Source organism: Pectinophora gossypiella, chromosome 7 (assembly GCF_024362695.1).
Source record: "Pectinophora gossypiella chromosome 7, ilPecGoss1.1, whole genome shotgun sequence".
Lineage (NCBI taxonomy): Eukaryota > Metazoa > Arthropoda > Insecta > Lepidoptera > Gelechiidae > Pectinophora > Pectinophora gossypiella.
In genome coordinates, this window is record NC_065410.1 from 8630746 (window position 1) to 8649855 (window position 19110).

The 19110-nt window shown below is 39.5% G+C and overlaps 1 protein-coding gene and 1 long non-coding RNA gene across 2 annotated transcripts in view; both read left to right on the forward strand.

The window, feature by feature from the left end:
- Positions 1 to 12099, forward strand: part of LOC126368121 (uncharacterized) — a 58032-nt gene extending 45933 nt beyond the window's left edge. The window contains exons 2-3 of the long non-coding RNA XR_007566546.1: positions 708 to 750; positions 12050 to 12099. This is a non-coding gene — a long non-coding RNA (uncharacterized LOC126368121). The remainder of the gene's footprint in view (positions 1 to 707; positions 751 to 12049) is intronic.
- A 33-nt stretch (positions 12100 to 12132) lies between these two features.
- Positions 12133 to 14846, forward strand: LOC126368003 (uncharacterized). Its single transcript, XM_050011839.1, has 2 exons — positions 12133 to 13667; positions 13924 to 14846. Exons 1-2 carry the CDS (start codon positions 12133 to 12135, stop codon positions 14777 to 14779), a joined length of 2391 nt encoding a protein of 796 aa, XP_049867796.1. The 3' UTR covers positions 14780 to 14846.
- The last annotated feature ends 4264 nt before the right edge of the window (positions 14847 to 19110 follow it).

Sequence of the window (19110 nt, forward strand, 5' to 3'; positions counted from 1 at the left end):
ACTCGTAAATTCTTGCGAAATCCCGAAAACTTTGATAAATCATTGTAAAAACATTTTTTAAAGCGCAAAGTGAAAGCGAATTAAGAATCTGGGCAGGCTGTATTGTGATCCATCATATTTTACGGCAATTATTAAAGTGGAACTAATGACAGTTTTGATCGATGTCCGTTTTAAGGATCACTACCGAAGTTGATTTAATGGTTCATAATAATATTTATATTTTCTAAACGCTTAATAAGTAAGATGATGTACATCGTTTCAATTAATCAGTATGAAGCAACATTTTATTAAATTTTTTATTATTGATTGACTGATTTTTGGCATGATTCCGTGCTTCGGAACACGTTAAGGTATTATAGATCCGATCCGACCTACTAGCCTAAACACCTCCACCAACTTATACTGGAGCAGCGTGGTGGAGTATGCTCCATATCCCTTCCGGATGATTGAGTGGAGGGTTGTGCCCAGCAGTGGGACGTATAGCTACTTATTTGTTATGACTATGTCAGACACAAAAATATCTTGTACCTAAAAGTATTGTAATTATGTATGTTTTTGTTAATGTTGCTTTATGCAAGATGTCAATCTACAACAAAATAATTACTTTAAAATTTCCATGTCCCGAAATTATGTTTAGCTACGAAATCTGCATATTGTATAATATTGCAGATGTTGGACAAAATGTTAATAGTTTTGTTTGTTTCCAGATTGGGTGGCGTACTGGCAGAACCAGAATACCAAGGATTTGAGGTGAGTCGGCAAATTAGAGGTCTAAGAACACATTTAGATACACTGGGGAATACTATAAATATTTCCTATTCTTAAATTAATTTTAAAACATATTTATTTACCAGAAATTATTACAATACTTGTGTTATAAGCAAATATTTACTTGTGTTATTAACCCGCTCTTCTATGTAATACATAGGTAAATACACAATAGGTAATTCGAAGATAACACATAATAGTCGAAAGCAAACAAAATGAATAAACAATTTTTTGTGCAGACTGTTCTAATCAAAGCGATTATCAGAAGATAAGATTACTACCGAATACTTACTTTATAATGAGTTATAATAGGTAATCAAATCTAGCTAGCTTTTTAATGTTACAATTTGTCTTTAGTACACGTTCACTATTAATCGACCAATTGAAAACGTAAAATCAAGTCTAGGTAGGTCTAGATTGGTGGTAGTTGTTATACATATAAAACAAGTAATAACTAATTATACACACACGTATATATTTTTATTACCAATTATTACACGACTGCTGAAGAGGGCAATGATTTTTGAGTGTATATTTTATCTATCTATAATAAATAGTAGGTATCCAAAAAGTAGATCACGGAAAAAAAATGGATCTACCTACTCCACTCCAATCTCATCAGTCATCCCGTGATCATGGCCATTTTAAACGCGGTAAGAACCCGTTATCATGTGTTTTAATTATGATAATAACCGCGTAAACTTAAAACAATATTTAAAAAAAAACATTTGTAAGTACTTGGTTTTTGCTATATGGCGATGACATTACTATTGATAATGTAAACATTCCTAGCAAACAAAAAAGTCCTAGCCTAGCTTATGCAATAGGCTTTATCTTCCTAACTAGGTATTTTTTGAACACAAAGGATACTTAATTAATCTAGATCAGGTTGGGTGTACAAAAGTGGGGCTTTGAGTAAGTCTAGTGGATGTGAGCCAGCAATCGATCATCTCTCATCCATCGCCGTGCCAACAGGATAAAAACTTCTTAATGGACGGTCAATACTATATTATATGACCATACACTTATTATATTATAAAAGTCTTCAATAACTAGTGTAACATTAAATACTAAAAACCTACCAGATTTAACACTCGCTTATTATCTGATAACCTATAGAGAACTTTCAAACACTGATATTATACTCGTATCTGATGATAGACTAACTGATAGTTTATCACTGTGAAAATCACAGTTTTTCAACGCAGACCTTACTTGAAAGCTGCAGCAGAAAATCAACGTCATTGACTAGCTAAAGCTATTAATTACAATAATTATTATTTAAATTTTATTATTTATTTAGGTATTTAGGTATAGACGGCGTTACGGCTCACCACCTATCACTTATCGCAGAAAGCTCGGTGAGCTGTGGGTCTTAGTTCAATCTGCGATGGATGCCTGACTACACCAATTGGGATAAAGTCGTGAGCTTATTTTATGTTATATTCATACTTTAAAAAAAATACATTATATTAACATGAAACACTAAACCGTGGTAGGTTTGCACTAATTATAATGTTTTCTGCGTGTACATTAAATAATAAATAAATTAATTGGTGGAAAACTCGGTCCCGGATTGATAGATACGGCGACCATAAGTGCTAAATGGCATTACAGAGGTCGCCGTAGAAACAAATCGTAACCACAGAGAAAGTGGATCTGAAGGATTAACACTCTAGTCTCAAGTTATTTTCTGCTTGCGAAGTTCCTAAACATAACACAAACTAACTTTTCCGCAAAAGTGGCTAGTTGTGGTTAGTAGAATATTAGCGATTAGTTCAGCGTATATTGAGCAGAGTATACAGGGTGTTAGTGACATCGTAACGAAAACTTTGAGGGATGATTCAGGCCATAATTCTGAGTTGATATCAAGTGGAATTTTCTGTCGCAAAGGTATGGAACGGAAAATAATTTAAATAAGCTCTAAAGTTTTCATGACTTCTCCGACAGGAAATTCCACTTGATATCGACTCAGAATCATGGTCTGAATCATTCCCTTCAGTATTCGTTACAGTGTCACTAACACCCATACCTACTTGTATGGCTACTGTATGTACTTGTATGGGGTGTAAGTGACATCGTAACGAATACTGAGAGGGATGATTCAGCTGATTATTCTGAGTTAATATCAAGTGGAATTTTCCATCACAAAAGTACAGAATCTATACTTATAATAAATCTGTAGAGAGGTCAATTCTGTACATTAAATATTTTTTCAAAATAACTATCAGGGGGTGATAAGTGATCGATACTGATGCCAAAAATGCAATCAGTAAAATTTTTGTCTGTCTGTCTGTCTGTCTGTCTGTCTGTCTGTCTGTCTGTCTGTCTGTCTGTATGTTCCTTATAGAAACAAAAACTACTGGACGGATTTTAATGAAACTTGGTACAATTATTCTTCACACTCCTATACAGGTTATAGTATACTTTTCATCACGCTACAATCAATAGGAGCAGAGTAGTGAAGGGAAATCCTTTTGTATGAAAAATCTAAACCACTCAAGTTAGACATTTGAAATTTGGCACGCAGGTACCTTAGATACCGTAGAGGTGCACTAAGAAAGGAATTCCCGAAATTCCCACGGGAACGGGAACTAGCGGGAAAATCCTTTTGTATGAAAAATCTAAACCTCTCAAGTTAGACGTTTGAAATTTGGCATGCAGGTACCTTAGATACCGTAGAGGTGCACTAAGAAAGGAATTCCCGAAATTCCCACGGGAACGGGAATTAGCGGAAAAATCCTTTTGTATGAAAAATCTAAACCATTCAAGATAGATGTTTGAAATTTGTCATGCAGGTACCTTAGATACCGTAGAGGTGTATTAAGAAAGGAATTCCCGAAATTCCCACGGGAACGGGAATTAGCGGGAAAATCCTTTTGTATGAAAAATCTAAACCACTCAAGTTAGACATTTGAAATTTGGCATGCAGGTACCATAGGTACCGTAGAGGTGCACTAAGAAAGGAATTCCCAAAATTCTCACGGGAACGGGAATTAGCGGGAAAATCCTTTTGTATGAAAAATCTAAACCACTCAAGTTAGACGTTTGAAATTTGACATGCAGATACCTTAGGTACCGTAGAGGTGCACTAAGAAAGGAATTCCTGAAATTCCCACGAGAACGGGAATTAGCGGGAAAATCCTTTTGTATGAAAAATCTAAACCACTCAAGTTAGACGTTTGAAATTTGTCATGCAAGTACCTTAGGTACCGTGGAGGTGCACTAAGAAAGGAATTCTCGAAATTCCCACGGGAACGGGAATTAACGGGAAAATCCTTTTGTATGAAAAATCTAAACCATTCAAGTTAGATGTTTGAAATTTGGCACGCAGGCACCTTAAATACCGTAGAGGTGCACTAAGAAAGGAATTCCCGAAATTCCCACGGGAACGGGAATTAGCGGGAAAATCCTTTTGTATGAAAAATCTAAACCACTCAAGTTAGACGTTTGAAATTTGGCATGCAGGTACTTTAGTAAACTTAAAGCTTAGTTGCAACAAGATATTACAAAATTCCCACGGGAACGGTAATTAGCGGGAAAAAACATTTGTATGAAAAAATCAAATCTAAATAAAAGGAGAAACTGACTGACTCAGTGACTGACATATCAACGCATAGCCTGAACGGCTAAACGTAGGCATTTGAAATTTGGAAGAGACATAGCTTAGGTACCGTAGAGGTGCACTAATAAAGGAATTCCCGGAATTCCCACGGGAACGGAAATAAGCGGGAAAATCCTTTTGTATGAAAAATCTAAACCGCTTAAGTTAGACGCTTGAAATTTGGCATGCAGGTACCTTAGTTAACTTAAAGCTTAGTTGCAACAGGATATTGCAAAATTCCCACGGAAACGGGAGTTAGCGGGAAAAAAACATTTGTATGAAAAAATCGAAACCGCGTAAGATAGATGTTTTCAATTCAATTCAATTAAATTATTTATTGCATTCCATGTAGTACAATGGGGTGTTACATAGGCATAGGAACTAAAACATGGACCCTGTGGGGCACAGCAACGTTGAAGGGAAGAGAGGAAGTGTGTATTAAAATTAAAACTCAATGAACAATCAATTAAAAAAAAATCAATTCAATCAATTGATGCAATCTAGCATGCATGCATACCTTAGTAAATATAAAGTTTATTTTTGGCTGTATTTTGAAAAATGGGATTATAGGGAAAAAAATTGTATGAAAAAATCTAAACTGCATAAGTTAGATGCTTGAAATTTGATATGCACTCCCACACACACAAAGATCTCTCTCTCTTATATAACACGCCACGCGGACGAAGTCGCGGGCAAAAGCTAGTTGAAAATATATTTAAAAAACTAAAAAAAATAACATGAATTTTGCGACGGAAAATTCCACTTGATTTTAACTCAGAATCATGGTCTGAATCATCCCTCTGAGTATTCGTTACGATTTCACTAACACCCTGTATTATGTACTTATGATTAGTTGGTATAATGCTATTATGTCGGTCTAAACCTTTTTGTAGGGGCCCAGAATATATGTTCAAAACCGTAAAAAAATGACATACGCCTTTTCATGATTTCACCCACGATAAGTAGAGGTCAAAATCAAATCGATTAGATAGTTATGCCCGAAGCAATTAAATTAATATAGGTAAATTACGTAAATAAATATTAATTCGAACTGCGAAGGTTAGTGAAGGTAAACACTTGAATAATTTATTTTTATTTTAACTACCTACTTATAACAAGTTAAATAAAAAAATAGCCAAGTTACTGCCGGACCGCCAAGAAAGTTGCTGACCGCGGGTCGGTACCTCTGTAGTACGTGGACCCGTACAAAAATGATTATAATCTAAGTATTTATCAGACAATTCGTAAAAGTTTATTACTACTAAGGCAAATAAATACTTAGTAAGTATGGAATTTCAATAAAAAAATATTTGAAAATCACTACTTCCTGACAGTCAAATAACATGTTAGCGGCATTTCAGTCGACTAGCATTTTGATGGAAATATCGATATTGCCCTATCGTAACTGGTTTCGCAGGAAACGGTTGTTACGAAACCAAAATTACGATAGCGGTCGGAGGAGGAAATGTAGCTTAACAAAAAGTAACCTCAGCTCGCGTGAAACCTTCAACATTAAGCATTCTCCCTGCGGCCTATTTCCAGCAATACGACGTATTTTAACTGTTACTTTACTCTGCTTTTAGTGACATAAATATTTTAATCCCCGCTTCACTACACGGTTGAGTCCCGACGAACAATCGCCAACTAAAATTAAAACTTCACTTACCCAACGCGACGGATGCTTTCTGCAACCGATGCAGTTTTAATTTGATAAATAAAGTGTATCTTTGAAAGTAGTTTTTAAAGTAATTTTAATTTTCTTAATGAAAAACTGAGACGTTTCCTGAGATACAAATGTATGTCTAAATGTGGATATTTATTAAAAGTGAGTTCTACACTATTAATTAATATTACCTAGGCTTTGATGCCCAACACATAAACATAAACAGTCTATACGTATATCCCACTGCTGGGCCCAGGTCTCTCTGATGGAGTATAGAGCATGCTATGTCACTACGCTGCTCCATTGCGAGTTAGTAGAGGCATTCGCGCAAGCAGCCCGGTGCCAAGGGCTTAACGTGCCTCCCGAAGCACGGAATCATCTTTCTTTATCGGCTAACCAGGCGGTTGAATGTCCTAGCCAAACAAAGGACAGCCTCACGAAGTGTTTATCGACAGTGTCCCCATCGGGAATCGAACCCGGACCTCCATAGTAAACCCAATGCTCTAACCACTAAACCACGGTGGCTATTCAACCAACCAACACAAACTATTTACTTACTTGTTTATTTACTTAAAAGTTTTCTGAACTTATATTTTAAATAGCATTCAAATTAAAATAAATCAAAATACCTATACTAGAGTGTAATTAGAATGTTTGTAAAAGCTCACCTCTTTAAATTACATTATAAGTTACTTTAGCATTAATTACCCTACTCGTACGTCACTCATGAGCATAATTGCTAAACATATTCAAATTTCGAACTGTTCCGTGTCAGAACATAATGACCCAGGTTCGTGTTGTGCGCATGTTTAAAACATTTGAATAGTAAGATGAAAAGGTCAGGAGGGTTCTAAACACTGTGAGCATTTATTATTGACAAAACTGTTTAGCGAGTCTGTGGGAGACTTGCCGTAAATGTAGGGGATATACTCGGCATGTAAATGGGTCGTTCGCATTACGCGTGCGAAGTACCGGTGTGGGGCCATGGAACAGGTGGTTTTACGGAAACGATCAAGCCGCACTCACGCAGCCCAGGATTGTAGCCAGGGAAAGGGGCTCTTTTTCTAGTTTTCTTTTTTTTTTACTTTCCGCTTTCCGTAAGTTTCAAAAATATTGTAAGTTAAGTACACCTAAAACAAAAAAAAGAATAGAAAAAAAGAAAAAAAAGAAAAAAGGGCCGGTAAAAAAAGAAAAAACCATAAAAGAGTCAGTAGAATTTGTGATTCTACTCATGTCTATCAGCAGAAAAAACTTTATTTTTTTTTGCAATAAGTGCTAAATTCGCTACTGAAAATTTTTCTAGAACCTTTATACCTTTTCAGTCAAGTCTTGTCAGATACCAAACCTCTTTGTTCGTCAATGGAATCAAATCAAGTAGACTTTATTGCACAGAACTTAATTTTAACAATCAAACATATTTAAATGTTAGCTGTATACTTACTTAAATCTTGGTGAACAGCTGAAAAAGAAGTATTTACTTTCGAAGTTTTTCATTGATATCAGATCGTCTATGGGTCTTGTTTTTCCTGAAAGTTTTTGTTCACAAGGTCTCTGATAGCATTTGCTACTTGACCGGACAAATGAGGGGTGCTGAGTACTCTCACCCCGTTTGTAAAGAACTTTGCAGCTGGGTTTTCCCGTAAAACATAAGGTGCTTACGCAACTGTCATAGCTGGTATTAAAATAACAGTTAATTTTTGTTTTGTTTTAGTCTTCACTGAAAACTCACAAATAGAATATTTATAAAAATTCAAAATTAGAAGGAATTTAATGAAAAAAATGCGATATTTTCCGTTTCTTATCAAACATAATTTTAATTAGGTTACGTGAACAGAGTGGGAAGGAAATAAATGTTTCTTACTACTTATCATTCTGGGGATCATGTGGAGATGGTATTTTCTTCCGTTATGCATAAAAAATAAGTATACACAAAAATTTATATTTTTATGTATTTATTACTGTTTACTTTGTACCACCAAAGTATTTAGGTAACAGCTCCTTTTATTACCCAGTAACGCGAGGATACCTGTTCACCCATTTTGTTAACAATACTGCTGCGTGCTATGATGAAAAGTCGTATCGAGAAGATGGGTAAAAGTATATTTTTATGGCACACTAAGTAGTAATATCGCGACGGTTTTTCGAATAACCTTTGCTCGCCAAACTAGATACTCTAAATTTTTTGTTTGTGCTTAGTACGGTTGAGTTAAAACACACCACGGACACTTCATACAAACAACTTTATTTTACAAATACACTACACATTGACAGTCTGAGGGCTGCCAATACAATACCTCATTAAACCGTCATTACTTACTTAGGTAGGTACTACTTACGAAGCCACACAAACAGAAAAAATAACAATGTTGGTTCACAATATAAATAAATAGACTTTACAATTGACTTAACAAATCACTGAACTAATTAATTGCATTCACATTATTTTTACATAAAACACTTAGTCTAGGTTCAATTTTATTGCAAAATTATTAGCATGTTTTGATAAACAATCACCATGAAAAATAAATATTTATGGGCGCCACTCAGGTTAGGCGCGCCGGCGCGATCAATTACTGTGAGATTAAATATTCGAATTTCGCGAAAGAACGTCGGCGGTCTATTTAAAAATTGCAACATTATAAACTAAACTGATAAAAAAATATAACAACGGTCCGCGACTAAACTGTGTTCGACGGGGGGTGAGGTAAAGCTGGCTCGAGCGCCGGTGGGGAGGGGAGAGTTACTGTTCTACATATACGTAGTATAATTCCTTATTCTTTGGTGAAAGCACAATACGAAGAATAATCGTTCACTGACAGAATTCTGCCGAAAACCCATCTCGCCGCTGTTCGTTTCCAAATATCCCGATCCGTTAGATGTTTTCCCTTGAATTTGTCAATATCTGTTACGAAATGGGCAGAAGACGAATTATAGACACTATTATAGATACGAAGTACTGGAATTCAAGGTGGGCTTATCGCCCTGTTAATATAACATAAGCTTACAATTATAATATCTTAATTGGGGTAGTCAGAGGTACATCCATCGCAAGATGAACTAAGTACCCACACCTCACCGAGTTTTCTGTTAGACTGATAGGTTATTATTATATTAAATTATTTTAAATGCAGTGATCACTAACGTAGTTGGGTCGACCACTATGGACGGCTATACGCCCTGTTAGAATGAACCAATCACGGTGTTTACACGACACCCGGTAACATAAGCAGCTGAACGCGATTTTTTTTAAATCGGCCCATTCCGAACGAAGCACGAACCAGGTATGCCTTAATGTTTTAATTGTGAATAGGTATGTCTGCTTCTGACCATTATACAGTTGAAAAACGGTTGTAGTTGACGTTATAATGTAACGAACTCTAATTAAGCGCGTTATATACTAAAATAAATGGTTTTTAGGGTTTCTTTCTATAAACATTACTACTCCATTATCTCCCCTAGCATCATCCCGTTTTTAACAGGGTCCGCTTACCTAACCTAAATATTTGACATGTCCGGTATTTTTACAGAAGCGACTGCCGGTCTGTCCTTCCAACCTGCGAAGGGAAAACGAGCCCAAAACAAGTTAGGTCACATACCTCCGCAAAATGCATTTCTCGGGAATGCGGGTTTCCTCACGATCACATAAACATAAAGATATTGTACTACTTCTTCTTATCTTATCTAGCCTAAAGTGTCCCACTGCTGGGCAAAGGCCTCCCTCCATTTCCCATATTTGTTTAGAGGGGTTTAGACAAATAACCTACCACGCTTGTCTAATGCGGGTTGGCAGGTAAGCAGTAAGTCTGCTGATTCGACCTTGGAGCGCCGCCGTTGATGTTCTAGACATTCTTCCGCCGCCGCTCTAAGTCGACGAAACCAAAGCCAACCCCACCTGCACGTTGGTACTTCCTGCTGAACAACAGACGGGGCTCTGGCGAAACGTATGGCTAACTGAGGCTTGTGTAAAGATACACTAAAGGCTTGGTTAGTGCAGTCGGTGTTAAAGCATTGTACTACTATCATACATTAATTACAAAATGTAATTCTCTTTATCGCAAACGAATTTCAACATCCATCTTGTCCGTGTCGCACTCACACGTCGTAATCACAAACGGGTATGGACACCACACATTTCTACCGCGATTTTGTTAATTTATGCCCAGAGTTGGGGGGGGGGGGTTACCCCCTCGCCTACCCACTGGGGGGAAGCCGCAGAGGTCATTTGTGGCAACGACGTATACCTACTACTAGGGCCACAGGAATGTACCAAACGTAGTCTAGAATTCGCTGATCAGTTGCTTGTTAATTAAAGGGTATTTATGTCTAACTGGTATATTGAAAGGAATAGGTGGAATTATGCTGATCTGATCCTGCGGTAGATTATCGACGGCAAAGTAGGCTCAGATGTTTAATTTTAAATTAAGTACGCATAATTTGCAATGTATATAACCATTGTTATGATTGAGCCGTAATAGCGCAGTTGGTAAAACGCTTACCTCTCAATTTGAGGTCGCAGGTTCGACGCAGGCCTAAACCAATGATCGTCGATTTTGTTTTCGAATTCATGTTTGGACCATAAATGATTATCACGAGCTCAGCGGTGAAGGAAAACATCGTAAGGAAACCCACATTCCCGAGGAATGCATTTTCGGAGGTATATGACCTAATCTAATTGAGGAGCTCGGTGGCGCAGCCGTTAACGTGATTGGTCTGCGATTGTTGAAGTTAAGCAACTTTCGCAATGGACGGTCATAGTATGGGTGACCACAAAAAAAAAGTTTTCATCTTGAGCTCCTCCGTGCTTCGGAAGGCACGTTAAGCCGTTGGTCCCGGCTGCATTAGCAGTCGTTAATAACCATCAATCCGCACTGGGCCCGCGTGATGGTTTAAGGTCCGATCTCCCTATCCATCCATAGGGAAGGCCCGTGCCCTAGCAGGGGGACGTTAATGGGCTGATGATGATGATGATGACCTAATCCGTATTGGGCTGTTTTTCCCTTCGCGGGTTGGAAGGTCAGATAGGCAGTGGCTTCTGTAAAAAACCGGACCTGTCAAATCTTCAGGTTAGGTAAGCGGACCCTGTGAAAAACGGGATAATGCTAGGGAGATGATGATGCTAATCATTGTTACGATTATTTATATTATTAAAGTAATAATTTTTATTCCAAGTACTTATGTGAATTAATCCCGACAATCATTATTGTGTTATACCTCAATATTTTAAAAACAAAACAGAGCTAACATAATTAAAAATGCACGAACAATTTATAAAAACAGAAACTTGTGTGTTGTTCTAACCAGAGAGAAACTTCTTCATAAATAGCAGTGTATTTTGTGAGTGCCCTAATTAACTTTTTCATATTCAGGAATAAATAGAAAGCAAATACGGTACTGTCCTGTCGTGTCCTCTTCGTAAAATTTATTGTGACAGCCCTATTTAGAAGCTTGTACGCGTGAAAAATAGATTTAAATTATAATACGAATAAAAATGCTGCATTTCCCTGAGCCTGAGTCCCTTTCCGGTTCTGGTAATTTAAGAACGTTATTTTAATACAACTCCATTTTAACGTTCCTCTTAAGTGTGCAGATCGTAAAAAACACTTAAACGCTTCTCTATATCGCTCGAAAGGTCAGATGGAGAATGAAGTCGTAAATAATTGGGACATTTTAATACCCAGGAATGTATTCAATGGGAAATTTACCCTATAAATGAAGGTAGTCTGAGGGCTTTTGTATGCCAAATGGCTGTAAATTAGTACGCTTTAGTTCGAGGGAGAGCTTGCACCATTAGGACGGTGAACTTTTTAGTCGTTCTATACTTTAGTTCGGAGTAGCACTATTTTTCATAACGATGTTTGTTTTTGCTCAAATTAGATAATAATAATGAGAACAGCTGTACATACTTATATAACTTGTATGAAAGAATTTGTCCAATAATCTTTCCCTATCTTACAATCAACATATATATTTCGTATAGAGGAATGATTTATTAAGCAATTGTTGTTTGTCGACAGGACAGCGTAAGAGCAGGGGATGCGGGAAGGCGGCGCGGGTGGGAGGGGTGCCGGCGCGGGGGCGGGGTGAGGTGGCGCGGGGCATGTGGGTGCTGCTGGTGCTGCTGCTGGCGGGCGCGGCGGGCGGGGACTGCCCGCGGCACTGCGAGTGCAAGTGGCGCAGCGGCAAAGAGTCGGCGCTGTGCGCGCGCGCCGGGCTCGCTGCCGTGCCGCCGCGCCTCGACCCCACCACGCAGCTGCTCGACCTCGCCGACAACCGCCTGCCAACCGTCCGCGACGACGCCTTCGCCGCCGCCGGCCTCCTCAACCTGCAACGCCTCTACCTCCCCTCCTGCAACGTCCGCACCATACGCCCCTACGCCTTCCGCGCCCTCGTCAACCTCGTCGAGCTCGACCTCTCGCGCAACCGCCTCGACAACGTCCCTTCCCACGCCTTCGACTCGATCCCGGAACTTCGCGAGCTCCGCCTCGCCGGAAACCCTATCGCAAAAATTAAAGATGAAGCTTTTAAGTCGCTCCCGCACCTCGTTCGCCTCTCACTTAGCGCTTGCAAAATATCCGAAATAGAACCCCGCGGCTTCGTGGGCCTGGAAGCCTCCTTAGAATATTTGGAGCTTAGTAAAAATAGACTTCAAGTTTTACACGTAGCCGTTTTGGCACCGCTGAGATCGTTAAAAGGCTTGGAATTAGCGAGCAATCCGTGGGAATGTTCGTGCGCTTTGAGGCCGTTACGAGACTGGATGATAAGAAGAAATGTTCCCGCAACTGTGGTTCCAGAATGTGCTCTGCCTCCGAGATTGATGTCGCACTCGTGGGATCGTCTCGATTTGGAAGATTTCGCTTGTCTGCCTGAAGTGAGCGCTGCGGCGAGTCAGTATCAGGGAGTGGAGGGAGAGGAGGTGACCCTGGTGTGCCGCGTGTCGGGGGTGCCGGCGCCGCGCGTGCGCTGGGTGCGCGCCGGCCGGCTGCTCGCTAATTCAACACCAACTAGCAATAACAACGTCAATTCTGGTAGAACTTTTATGTTACGTAGCGAAGGACTCACTAGTAATTTAACTATCAAATCAGCAGATCTGCAAGACGCCGGGTCTTATACATGTAATGCTGAGAATCGTGCCGGAAAAGCGGAAGTGGTTTTAAGTTTGACCATAGAGAAAAAGCCGCAAAGTAAAGGTTTCGGCGGGCGAGCTCTGATGGCGGGGATGGCGGTGTCAGCAGTGGTAGTGTTAAGTTCGTGTTTGATAGGACTATGCGCTTACGAGACTCGTAAGAAAAGACAATTGGACCGGTGGAACGAACAAATAGTGACCGCGAATCATCGCGATGATAGTTATGAAAAAATCGACTCTAATTTTCAAAAAACTGTGGAAGTTCCGCGAGTGATACCTTCGGATAGTAGTCGGAAGCGAGGTGATTACAGGAATGTGCCGTCTCACGACCCGGAGGACGAGTACGAGGGCTATGTGCGGGGGGAGTTGCGAGAGGAGCGGGAGTCCTCTGTAACGCCGCCCCTGGAGGCCGGCTGGCGCAGGCCCGACCTGGAGGCGCGCAAGCGGACAGCTGCTCCCGAGCGGCATCGCGACCTACACATCCCTCGCCTCAACGATTACAGTATGCGGTGCGTACTTTATTATTAATGTTTTGTACGTAAGGGGAAACTTCGACAACCCCGTCCGTTTCTCCTATAAAAACACGAACAATATTTATTTACTCGTATACCGTATTTTCCATATACGCATAACAAACGTCAATAGAGAGCGCATTCAATTTTATAACTTGTACAAGTTTCGTGGCTTTAGCGAAATTGAAATTTCCAGTCTTCCAAATAATACTGTTCAAAGCCTCGTCTCATATATTCCGTTGTATTGTTTCAGATTGGATGCGAATTCTGAATCCATGCAGAGTTCAAACTCTACGGGGGTGTTGAGCGCTCACGTAGAGATTTTGACGGAAAATAACCGGCTTAACAATAACACGAGCTCGCGCACTTGTCAGCGGCCACAGGCTCGGGACCGGCTCGACAATGACCTCTCCGGTAGCGACAGCGAAAAAAACTACCCAGACTTAATAGAAATGAGTGCGTTAGGCACTTCCTCATATTTACGAAGCGAGATGAAACATGACCCCTACTATTTTTACACAATCCCTCGGAGGAAAGACGGTGACAGCCGCAGTCCGCTCTTAAGTAGTCGAAGAAATAGTTCTGGTGGTGATTCTATTACGCTATTTGAGAGGCCGTATGAGAAGAATCGTAGCAAGAGGTCATCGGGGCGGCGATCGAATAGTTTCCTGGACCTGTCGACCGGCGGGAACCGCACGCGTCGCAACCCGAGCCTACCTGCCTCGCCAACCAGAGAGCAGCCCACTGTGCCCTCGGCCACGCCACTGCTCGACCTCTCTGGCCTCCGCGACTACTCACGCACTGGACAACCCATAGAGGACTTTGACTTTCGAGCATCACAATTGGAAAAGTTCTTAGAAGAGTATAGGAGCTTAAGAGAGCAGCTCTCGAGAATGAAGGAGACGAGGGAAAATTTACAAAGAACGAGAGCTGGAGACAATGAAGAGCTCAGGTCGATATTGAAAGGCAAGCCCAGCGTGGCTGTGACGGAGACGTCCTCCTCGGTGGCGCTGGCGGACGCCGCATCGCCGCTGGCACTAAGCCCGCCCGAGTATAAACCCCAACAGTCCACGCCTGAGTGGCTCACCACACTTCTCTATCGTAATTAATACTGTAAATATACTTGAACTGATGTTGGAGATAAGTAATAAATAATTATTGTTTGTAAGCGAAGTGATACCAGGGAGTCGTTCTTTTAAAGTTGGAATAAATCAAATTTAAACATTATAAATTCGTTTACATTTTCCCTAAACAGAAAGTAAAATTGAGTACGCAATCTGTTTCAATATTATGCTGAACTTTCCCTATACAAATTCAGACTGGCATTTCACTTCCGACAAGTTAGTAGAAAACATAAATGGGCGTTTTATTAGGAGGTAGGTAGCAACAAAAAACAAGGTTCAATGTATTCACATGGCCGAAATCGTCAAAATGACTTCCAAAGATAATATAAAAAGTTGGTGTAACAGCCGTAAAGCTCGTTAGTGTGTGATGGCGGAGCATGCGATATATCAGGGAGAGGCGGGCTAAGGGCGAGTACACACGTCCCGGCTGCAAGGGGTTTATTTACCGAGCCCGCCCGGCCGCCTGGTTGCAACTCTCGTTTTGTATTCGTTATCTTTCTTTAGAAGGCCGTTTTTAAAATTTTAGAAGTTATAATTTAAAATTTCGGGTGTGTTTTGAACCAAAGCACGGTCATCCTCTTTGAATAAAATTATTTCTGAAGTTCGCTCTTTTAATCCTCTGCACATGTTTAATTTTTAGACAAGTACCCGGTGTAGGAAGGTAGGTAGAAAGGTGACTGAATCAATAGGTATCCGACTCTTTTGAAATTACAAGTTGAGTGAAATCAAAGAGATTTCTTTGCTTAACAATGGAACAATTTGTAATTATTTAATTCTCTTATTACGTTCCATGAACAAGGTTGAATTTATTGGAACATTATACCGATACCTCTAAAAATGTGTGCCACGTTCATAGAACACAAACGACCGCTTCTAACATGGAATCAAGTGTAAAAATCGAAAGATTTAAATAATAATAATAATAAAACACTTTCATCATCAATTTAAGAGCCACGCTCTTGCCGGTGTAGCATTTTCCATTCCAGTCTATCAAAGGCCAATTCCTTGACTTCCCTATAAGACACGACGTTAACCTTTTCTTTAATCTGTTCCATGTAAGCTCTTCTTGGTCTTCCCCTTCCTCTCTTTCCTTCTAGCTTTCCTTCTATGATGTTTTTAATGAATTCGTCGTGTCTTATTAGGTGTCCAATAATCTTGCCTCTTCTGTCCTCAATAATTCTCAGTATTTGTCTCTTTGTCTCTGCTAGTAAGAGTAAGGGAAAAGAGACAAAACACTTTATTGCACACAAATTCACAAAACATTTACAGGGTAAACTTATTCTAAGGTGGGCAAAGGCGGCCTTATCGCTAAGAGCGATCTCTTCCAGACAACCTTCGGCAGAGGATATAGTACACTTGTACAGCTGCAGTGTAGCGCGCAAAAAAGTAAAATAGAATAAGAGAAAAAACATAAATAAATATATAGGGAGATTGTAGGGAGATTTAAGTATGTAGGGAAACCAGCATAAAAGAAATCTATGGAGAATGGTCAGTGATGGTATTGACCTGGTTGATTAATCGTTTTTACATACCTTTCAGCGACTGCTATACACCCTTCAAACCTGAAGGGCAAACAAAGAACCATGGTACTTATAATAAAACCAAGTATGCTCAATCCTATGAAAAGCCGCCATTGCTAGCCGTTTGATGACGTAAGTGTTACGCATCTCCAACATTCCAAGGACTTAAATTTTATTACATAACATAAACATAAATAGCCTATATACGTCCCACTGCTGGGCACAGGCCTCCCCTCAATCAACCGGAGGGGGTATGGAGCATACTCCACCACGCTGCTCCACTGCGGGTTGGTGGAGGTGTTTTTACGGCTAATAGCCGGGACCAACGGCTTAACGTGCCCTCCGAAGCACGGAATCATCTTACTTTTTCGGACAATCAGGTGATTCAAGCCTGAAAAGCTGAAATTTTATTATTGAAACATTTTTTTTTGACGTGACTTATTGTTGATTTGCTGCAGATGCCATTAACTACTTGGCCGGAATTTGAAACTTAGCGAATTACTGACTAAGATATTACTGTCACTTGTCACATATATAAAAATCATTAAAAGTGTAATTAAATCTTTTACAAAGTTCAAAATTGCCTTGCAATGTAAGTAAATTAAAAACATTAGTCGTGGGTAATTTTCTTTTTTACAAAATGGCAACGGATTGTGAGATGACGTCAGCGCGGCTAACCTTGAGTGAACTGTCACTTTTGAGCCTACCAGACGCGTCTGCATGATAACTTATGAATTATATTGAGCATTTCGACCAATAAATGATACGAATACTATCTACGTAGATGGAGGTCAAACGGCTATTGGCCGAAGGCCTCGATATAATTCGCGCCGTGTGGGGCGCGGTTACCGTGCAGAGCCTACTGGTTTTGTTATACCATGGGTAGAACTATAAATAAAGAAAGAAAATGAGTTAATGATGATAACATGCTAAAAGATGCGTATTAGATTATAAGAACGAACATACATACGTACATAAACTCATGCTCATAATCCCTATTGGGGTAGGCAAAGCCACGAAGTAATCCGAAGACAACTGTAACACACTGAGGTTTTTTCATCCCTAGCCGTGCATGGAACATTTTTATATATCTTACATTTATGTTACTATGAGGAAAACCGAGAAAGAGCTGAAAGTTCCCGCGATTGTTGCACTTTAAGTAGGTAAGTAAGTATAGTTCCTTAAAGGTAAGTTTGTAGGGGTTATATTTCGGCCGTAAGTTTCTAGAAGACTAATAAGATAAGGATTCATGGAAACATAGGATAAATAATGATGGTGTGCGTCACACCTTATTTCTATATTCTTATTTTATTACTTCACGAGTTTGAACATCGACGGCGCTTAGAGCTTGACGCCAAGCGCAAATGAATTGAAAGCCCGACTGCCTACGGCGATCAATTATACATATTTAAATGGTGTGCTCACATGGCCGCTATGTGCGACGATCTTTTCCAATAAGATTGGCTATATAAGTCACACGCGAGCACATGAACACTAAGCAATTAGCAATAAGGCCGCCTGTTGTACTACCAATTTAATTATAATACTAATGTATTTTTAATGTGATTCAAGTCCAATAAAGAGTTTTTGTATTGTATTTTTGGATGAACGTCGGAGTTGAATCAGTCAATGGCCGAAATCGGCTGGATCACATCATCATCATTTCTATATTATAAACATATACACAAACTCACGCCCGTAATCTGCAACGGGATGGGCAGAGCCACAAGAAATCACAGACAACTTGCAGCCACAGCCACAGCCAAAGATGGTTATTGTGAACCTTGAAACGCTGTTTGAATCATCTAATAAACATGTAAAGGCCTGAGATGAGATGAGGTGATGGTTATTATGACAAGGAATCAGTCTTTATAACGATGAGGGACTTTCCAATCGACGGCCCCCAAACACACGATAGATGGCGTTGTTCACTTTCAACGTGATAATTACCTATTTTCTCATTGCTGGGGTACATAATTATTAAAAAATGTAATGTAATGGCAGGAGCATATTAATATACTGGGTGTTAGTGACATCGTAACGAATACTAAGGGGAATGATTCAGACCATGATTCTGAGTTAAAATCAAGTGGAAATCATGAAAAGGCGTATGTAATTTTTTTACGGTTTTGAACATATATTCTGGGCCCCTACAAACAGGTTTAGACCGACATAATAGCATTATACCAACTAATCATAAGTACATAATACAGGGTGTTAGTGACATCGTAACGAATACTCAGAGGGATGATTCAGACCATGATTCTGAATTAATATCAAGTGGAATTTTCCGTCGCAAAATTCGTGATTTTTTTAATTATTTTCAATTCTATAATTTTGTGATCAAAAATTCCACTTGATATTAGCTCAGAATAATGAGCTAAATCAGCCCCCTCAGTATTCGTTACGATGTCACTTACACCCCACACCAGTACATACAGGTAGCCATACAAGTAGGTATGGGTGTTAATTACACCGTAACGAATACTGAGGGGGACGATTCAGACCATGATTCTGAGTTGATATTAAGTGGAATTTCCTGTCGGAAAATTCATGAATTTTTTTTTGTTTTCGTAAATTATTTTCCATTCCATACTTTTGCGACGGAAAATTCCACTTGATATCAACTCAGAATCATGGCCTGAATGATCCCTCAAAGTTTTCGTTACGATGTCACTAACACCCTGTATATAAAACTAATTGTTGCTTGATATTTGGATCACATCACGTATAGAATGATATTGCTTCTCTTTATTTTAATCAGAATAATAATGGGTGGAAGTTGTAATTGTATCT